The 7,601-nt window shown below is 40.0% G+C and overlaps 2 protein-coding genes across 2 annotated transcripts in view; one reads left to right on the plus strand and one right to left on the minus strand.

Annotated features, from left to right (window-relative positions):
- The window catches only part of LOC118342344 (triosephosphate isomerase), a 5,149-nt gene extending 3,844 nt beyond the window's left edge, over positions 1 to 1,305 (plus strand). Inside the window, exons 6-7 of the mRNA XM_035680837.1 lie at positions 21 to 108; positions 287 to 1,305. Of these exons, the coding sequence (XP_035536730.1) occupies positions 21 to 108; positions 287 to 405 (207 nt within the window). The 3' untranslated portion in view covers positions 406 to 1,305. The remainder of the gene's footprint in view (positions 1 to 20; positions 109 to 286) is intronic.
- A 939-nt stretch (positions 1,306 to 2,244) lies between these two features.
- The window catches only part of LOC118342707 (gamma-enolase), a 27,724-nt gene continuing 22,367 nt past the window's right edge, over positions 2,245 to 7,601 (minus strand). Inside the window, exons 11-13 of the mRNA XM_035681330.1 lie at positions 6,299 to 6,407; positions 5,982 to 6,040; positions 2,245 to 3,230 (exon numbers count right to left, since the gene is read on the minus strand). Coding sequence (XP_035537223.1) covers positions 3,161 to 3,230; positions 5,982 to 6,040; positions 6,299 to 6,407 — 238 coding nt within the window. The 3' untranslated portion in view covers positions 2,245 to 3,160. The remainder of the gene's footprint in view (positions 3,231 to 5,981; positions 6,041 to 6,298; positions 6,408 to 7,601) is intronic.

The raw sequence follows: 7,601 nt of genomic DNA on the forward strand, positions 1-7,601 counted from the left end.
GTGTGTGTGTGTGTGTCCAGGCTCAGGAGGTCCACGAGAAGCTGAGGGCGTGGCTCAGAGCGAACGTGTCAGATGACGTGGCCGACTCTGTGCGCATCATCTACGGAGGTCAGTGATGATTTCTGCTCATAGAGTCTGTTCAGTTTCACCTTTTAAAGACTTCCTGTTTCCTGCCAATTAAAATCACTTTTAGTCTGATACGTATATGTAATATAAATGTTTTTGGTCCAAAGTCTGGCTTCATTTCCCCACCTGATGCCCTGTTTGTTCTCTCTCCGTCCTTCAGGTTCAGTGACGGGAGCTAACTGCAAAGAGCTGGCGTCTCAGGGTGACGTAGACGGCTTCCTGGTGGGCGGAGCCTCTCTCAAACCAGAATTCATCGACATCATCAACGCTCGTGCGTAACAGACACGGGAAACGGCTCCATCGGGACCAATGAAAGACACCCTTTAGATCATCACCATGTGTCTGCAAACTGGGCCGACTGATCCGCAGTGTGTGGAAGTAGAGAACGTTTTATTTTGAAAATTGGATGAGGTAAATACAGGGCGGTAGGATTCAGTAAATATCAACCCTTTTTTGTTGTGTTTTGGTGTTATTTGTGGGAATTTAGCTCTTTTATTTGTCATATTACAGTTAACAGTCAAACTACTGTATTTTTCTGTTCTTATTCCCAATTTCTAACGTTGTTGTGTTACATAATCAAATGTACTTCACCTTGATTGTCTGTGTTGCAAGGATTCAAGTTCAGCTTCAGGGAGAAACGGGGAGTGTGCACAGTCTCGTTTTCAGATGACTTTTTTCCTGTTTTACTTTCATTATTCAAGAGGTGAAACAAGACAGTTTAGAGGAGAGAGAGGAAATATAAAATTAATATCTGATGCAAACAATTCAGTGTTTCTTTGATCTCCTCATAAAACTGCTGATGTTCAGATACGTGAAGGATCAGTCAGCTCAGGTTGTTTGTGTGTTTGCTAACAGACTGATAACAGTGTTGTAATGTTGTATTATTGATGCACTCTCACTTAACTGCACTAAATGTTACTTCAGGGTCCTTGACAATAAAAGCTATGGACAGAATGTACTTAAATATATAACATAAATATATATACATATGTATATGTATCAGCTGGTACTCAGCTATGAGCAGTCGGGGACTTTTATTGTGAAGTTGTCACTAATAGGCACTAAAGCTTTATGTAGTTAACACTGCACTATGTGTGCTTAACACATGACATTGTGTGTTCATCGCATGAATAAGGAGGATGTGACCAATGTTAGGAACTGAGTGAATAAATAAATAAAATGAGCAAATAAGTTTGTTTTTGTGTTTATTGGCTGTCTGTATCAGTGGTTCCCAACAGTTTTAACCCCTCAGTCAGATCAGACTGCATGACATTAGCACGGCATTGGCACAACCCCGTAGCTGTGGTTATAGATGTAAGAGTTAAAGTCCCCATGAAATCAAAATGATGATGTTTTTATCACGTATGTCCTGTGCTATACGTCACCACTACACAGGTATCTGGCCCAATAATGGCAAAAATGTTGTGGAAAACAATATAAAATGGTGATGACTCATCCTGCACTCAGGGGCGTATACTGATTTATCCAATAAAATGGCTTTGTAGACTTTTTATGTCTCTCCCTGAGGACTATAAATCCTGTCAACAGCCCTACAAGATAGCTAGCATTATGGGTCGTTGATGTGTTTTCGTTTCCTCTTTCCTATTAATATTAAAAGATATTTTTACTTAAAGGAGCCGTGTGAGCAAAAAGACTGATCGGTTGAAATTCGCCCCAGATAGACAGTGATAGACAGATGGTTCATCCCAAGTATTTTTTGACAGTGCCTGCCCTTTTCCAAACAGTTTCTGACAACAACAACTCCCCCGATGGTTCTGTGTTACAAACCATCTGGCAGGCAGGTTACACTTTCCCTGGTCCATTACTGATGTTTTCACGGCATGCTCAGCCGATATTTGTGAGATTCTGAGGCTCTTTAACACATTTAGTCTCCGACTGAAACTTACCGTGTTACATGTTGTGATCATCAGTAATCTCTCTCAGCAGTTGCAGTTAAAATATTCTCACAGTTTATTACACAAAACACAAAAAATGGTCACAAGCATTTTTTTGAAAAGCTGCCGCGGTTAATTAAAACTCAACTGAACAAGAAACACAGACACAAAAAGAGACAAAAACCCTTTAACTGTGTTTGAAATTGTAAATTAACATCTTTTTATTTCACATATTTTGACATTATTTTCAATGACAAGCGTTCTGTTCTTTTTTTTAAATCCTCTTTCATCTTTTTCAACACAGCTATTCTATGGACATTCAAGAGGAACAGAAGGAACAAAGGGATTCTGGGTTTTTGTGATTTTTTTTCTTTTTTTGTTAGGACTTCAAGCATAAAGGACAAATAATCAGAATCACATCAGGGCGGGAAGAAAAAGAGGTTCTGAAACGGAGAAACAGACACGACGAGAAGAAAAAGGAGACAAAAAGGGTGCGGGGGGAAGTGGGTGGAGTGCAGGTACTTCAGTGTCCAGGTGAGAGTGTGACACAACTGAGTGTGTAAGTGTTTGTGTAGTTTTGTTTTTTCACTCAGTCCCTGAAACTGCTGTATTTCGTTTCTTTCAGCGAGTGCATCGTCCTTTTTTGGTGCGGAAAGTTTGACTTTTTTTATCTCTTTCAGTTACGTGCTTCAGTCTACATTATTCTATTATATCTCTACTTTTTTATCTCTCTGTTTTTACAATAATAATCTTTATTTTTGCAGGTCTGTCCTCTGGCTGTACATGAACTATTCCTTTAAAACTACAGTAACAGTGCATGTCTGGCTTATAGATTTGATATTTTTATAGTATTCCCCTGCATGTGCGTGAGCGTGTATTGCATCTGCGTACTCTATGTGTGTGTGTGTGCGTAAGTGTGTGTGTGCATACAGTATCATCTCCCTACCTATAAGTGCATAATTTATTTATTTATTTAATAATTCATGTTTTTTGCTTGGCTCTTTTGCTCGTGTGTTTTTTCATGAATCTGTGTGATCCTTCACTGCACATGGCTCGCTCCATGTTGGTCGTGTCTGTCAGTTTATATGTGTGTGTGTGTGTGTGTGTGTGTGTGTGTGTGAGTCATTCGTCTGTCAGTTTCACAGGGCGCTGGGGTTCCTGAAGTTATGGCCTGCAAAACGAGCCTGGTCACCCAACTCCTCCTCAATCCTGCAGAGAAGAAGAGAAGAGATGAAGAGTAGATGTTATATATGTATATATGATGATATATGATGTATATATGAAAACATTTCTGTCCTTCATCCAAATGTTTGTCTGTAAGAGAGAAGAGTTAATCTTTCTCAGCACTGTGGAGTCCGCTTCAAAGGTAAAACCAAACTGTCTCCTGACTGTTAAATGAGCTGCTAAACGTAAATTTTTTGGACTTAAAAGTACAATATGTAATTTCTGATGCTGAAGATTCCTTCAGTGTTCAAGAGGTTTCTATCGGGAGCCGTATTATCCACAGAGATCTCCTCCTCTCCAAATCAAATGGAACCCCCTGGAACTTCCTTAAGAACCCCTAGAAGAACCACTGCTCTGGAGAGTACTTGGGGCAGCAGGAAGGTGTATGGCATGGAAGTTTCTGAATGCCTGAATGAAAACAACGCAGAAATAAATAAATAAACACTGTTAACTGTACTTTTTTAGTATGAATTTACTGTACATTTAACAGAAAACATACATGAAATAAAAATGATTTAGCCTTTTGTTTGCTGGTCTAATAAAAAGACACCACTGAGTTGCATTGTTTATGGAGCTTGTTGTTTAGGAACATAAAGTACTTATGACTTGTCACTTGCCAGTCCTTAAGAAGCTACAACACTAGATCTCTGGAATAGTCCTTTTAAAACAACATAGCTGCCACTGCATGACAACTTGCTTCAGTATAAATAACTCATTTCTCTCCGGTGTGCCTGTGCACATGTGTGCGTGCATGCTTGACTGCACTGATTAGCGTTTATCACTGGTTAATGCCCCTGTAAGTCTCTCCACCCTCCACCTCTCCTGCTTCTCCTCAGCAGTCCGATGGGATTACAACGCTGAGCTGATCCCACCTCCTCCCCCCATCCTCCTCCTCCTCCCCCAGCTCCTGCTGCTGACTGGCTCGGACACATGGGGTGACACTGGCGCTGCTGTCGCCTGTCACGTCAATTAGCCCTGTGATGCTAAGCACTAAGACAGAGCAGCGTTACAGCAGAGCTGCTGCCAGATTTGAAGCCAAAAGAAGATACAGAAGATGTTAAATACAGAGAATTGAATATTAAATTCAGCCCATAAAAGAAAGTAGCAACAGTAAGTTTCCAGTAGTCATTGTGTGTAGAAAAGAGTTTTGTTTTACAGGTTTAATAAGTCTAGATCCTGTAAAGACAAAGTTTTCAGCCCTTACTTCAAGTTTATATAAAGTCTTGTTCTGGGGTTTAATCACCCAGCAGCTGATAAAGTTAATGTAATAAAAATGTAAAGAAAAGAGAAACGTGAGGAGCAATTGGCTACGGAACTCACCAAAACAGTGAAACAAGTCATTAACAGGAATTAAAGAGAGAAAAACAATTCAGTGCCTGTCGGTTTTCTTACAGAATGCCTGTATTCAAATAATGAGAAATCTAATTTGCCCAATTTTACCCAAAAATATCCAGTCTTTCATTTTCCTCCAAGAGGTGAACTTATTCAAGGTCTCACTGATGGAATCGTTCATGATGCAGAACCTGCAAGAGATTATCTGCTCACCATAAAACACACTGCTTTCACGTCTGACTTTATCATTACTACTATTTTTCTATTATATATTCCAACTGACTTGTTTCATTTATTCTTTGGATCACCAGACTTTGAGTGTGATTATGACCCTTCTGTCTACATGTGCTGGTCCTGGGTTTGTTGTCAAGGCAACTGGTTGCAACCGAGAGAAGCGAGCGCCCATGGGGTGTGTGTCGGAGCAGATTTCAAAAGATGAAATGTATTCGTGCGGTCTGGGAAAAAAACAGGCGGCGTCCCTCTCTCTCTGCTCTTGATTTATTTTGCCCTCTAGAATTTAAACAATCGATACATCATAAAGCAGCTGGACATGGAGGATGACAGAGTTCAATCATATTGAACTGCGATCAATTCATGACCAGAGACAGAAAGGGGAGACAGAGGTCCATCTTCTTAGATAAGTGCAACAAACTCAACTTCCAGACTCATTCAAACTACAATATACAACTGTTGTAAGGGAGATATTTTTTATTCTCCTTTATGCTGTAAAACACAGAATTTTCTCTTTTTATTTAACCAAATACCTGCCAGTAGGTTAGTTGTTACAAACTCATTATGTGACAATAAGCACAAAAATGTATTTTAAATTTTAGTGGAGATCCCTGGTTGGAACCAGGGGCGTTTCCAGACTTTTTTAACTGGGGTGTATGTGTCTCCGCTTTCCAGTCATTCCCAATTTATGCAATTCCAATAGTGTTTAGGGACACCAGTAAGCAGAAATATTAAACTACACCAAGAGAAAATAATACATTTATGCAAAAAACTGCATGTCTTTGCCCAAAAACTGCATAGGTTGCACATGTTTTTTGGGTACCCATAGAACCCATTTTCATTTAAATATCTTGAGGTCAGAGACAGATTTCAGTCAGTAACTTGATTACTTTCATTTACTTTTGGTTTTTGGATCAACACCAAACACCTCTGTAGGCAAATAAAGACCAGAGTAAAGAAATATCAATAAGAAGTACTTAAAAAATGTGGGTATTTTTTAAACAACTGAAATTTGAATCCAGCTAAGAATTTCCATTTTTACTAAATGCCCACATTGCTAACAGATTAGAATACCTCTTTTGTATCCGAAACAAACTCAGTTAGCAGCTAATCCGTTACTCCCCTTTGCCTGCTGATAGAGAGACTGAGAGATTATGCCTGCGGCACACTGACCTCATGAGTTGGTTGTACTTGGCCAGCCTCTCAGATCTGCAGGGGGCGCCAGTCTTAATCTGCAACAGAGAGACCAAGAAAATTACAACCCACCAGAGAGTATGCCTCATAAAATATTTAAAGACAATAATGACCCGGGGAATGTTAAATTATGAAAATGTCACTAAGTGGTTGATGGCATTTTCTTTTATGCTGGTCTAAAGCACAAATGATACTTTTTGCTACATTATGTATGTAGTGGTTACAGGTAGGGTTTGAGTAAACATGCAGGTAATGAACGGAGGTCATGTCCTCCGCCTGTGTGTGTGTGTGTGTACCTGTCCAGTGCAGAGTCCCACCACCAGGTCAGCGATGAAGGTGTCCTCTGTCTCTCCTGAACGATGGCTGACCATCACGCCCCAGCCATTCGCCTGAGCCAGTTTACACCTGAGAGACAGACACAAAGAGAAAAAGGCAGACAGGTTTATTGCTTTTTCACAAAACACACACGTGCGACCTCCTGACGTCGGCGGTGTAAAGCTGCAAAAAACCAAACAGTAAGCAGCACAGTGAACATGTGACTGCATGACTAAACGCGTTTCCTTGATTTTATAGGTCACACAACACGAACCACGGGCCTTCAGCACCCCATCAGTTGAGTCAACTGTTAGGTTGTCTGAGGCTGTGTCCCTTGGATGAACTTCATTCTCATAACTGTGGGGAAGGGGGAGGAGGGGGCTGCAGCCAGAGCTTGTGTTTGTTTTTTAAATCATCTCTGAAAAAATTACATTTTATGAAAAATCAGGTGAATCTGAAGGATAAACGTATACCTATATGTGATTTTCTATCTCAGTATCCTGACATGCCATAGCAAATAGTTGGTGCCGAAAATTACATAAAATATAATTTCTATGATCATTTATATCATCAAAGGCCCAAAACTCTTCTTATCAACCCTTTGCACACATTGCAAACACCTTTGACCTTTGCCCTAAAATAGAATTGGGTTTTTATTTTGATTTTAAATGAAGAGGGATTTTTAATTGATATCAAACAACTAGAAAAAATAAAGAAAAGAATAAAAATCTTATTTTGACATCATTGCTTGGGCCAGAAGGAGGGGGACGGAGGGCCTGATGTGGCTCCCGGGCCGGCAGTTTGATACCCCTGCTATAAATAGTCCAAAACTACTAAAAACAGGCTCTGTGGAGAAGCATCCAGCGGTGAGAGTGAGGCTGTGTGTTATCTGCACATCCACAGGCGCATTCACACTGGTTTTTAGCTGCCTGCAGGCTTTTTGCCTGTAAATCCAGTGTTTCTTATTCTGTTGAAAACTGACTCTCAGTGTCTTCTAACCCAATATATTGACAAGTGGAGGTGAGGAGATAGACACTCTGGACAGAGAAAGTACAGTCAAGTGCTGGTTCTGATCTGAAATATGATGCATTAATAACATGTTGAATAAAACACCAAAACCAGTTCCAGTCAGCATGTACATGTTAAGTCAGTGGGGTTGTTGGTTGCAGATTGCTCCCTCTGTAGATAAATAGGTCATTTTAAGGTAATGAAAATGCAACCTTTTTTATTTTAGGGTGATTATACACTAATAAAAACATGCCAATGAATATTATATTCCATTTC

Source organism: Morone saxatilis, unplaced genomic scaffold, assembly GCF_004916995.1.
Source record: "Morone saxatilis isolate NCDOM2014 unplaced genomic scaffold, NCSU_SB_2.0 Contig9, whole genome shotgun sequence".
NCBI lineage: Eukaryota > Metazoa > Chordata > Actinopteri > Moronidae > Morone > Morone saxatilis.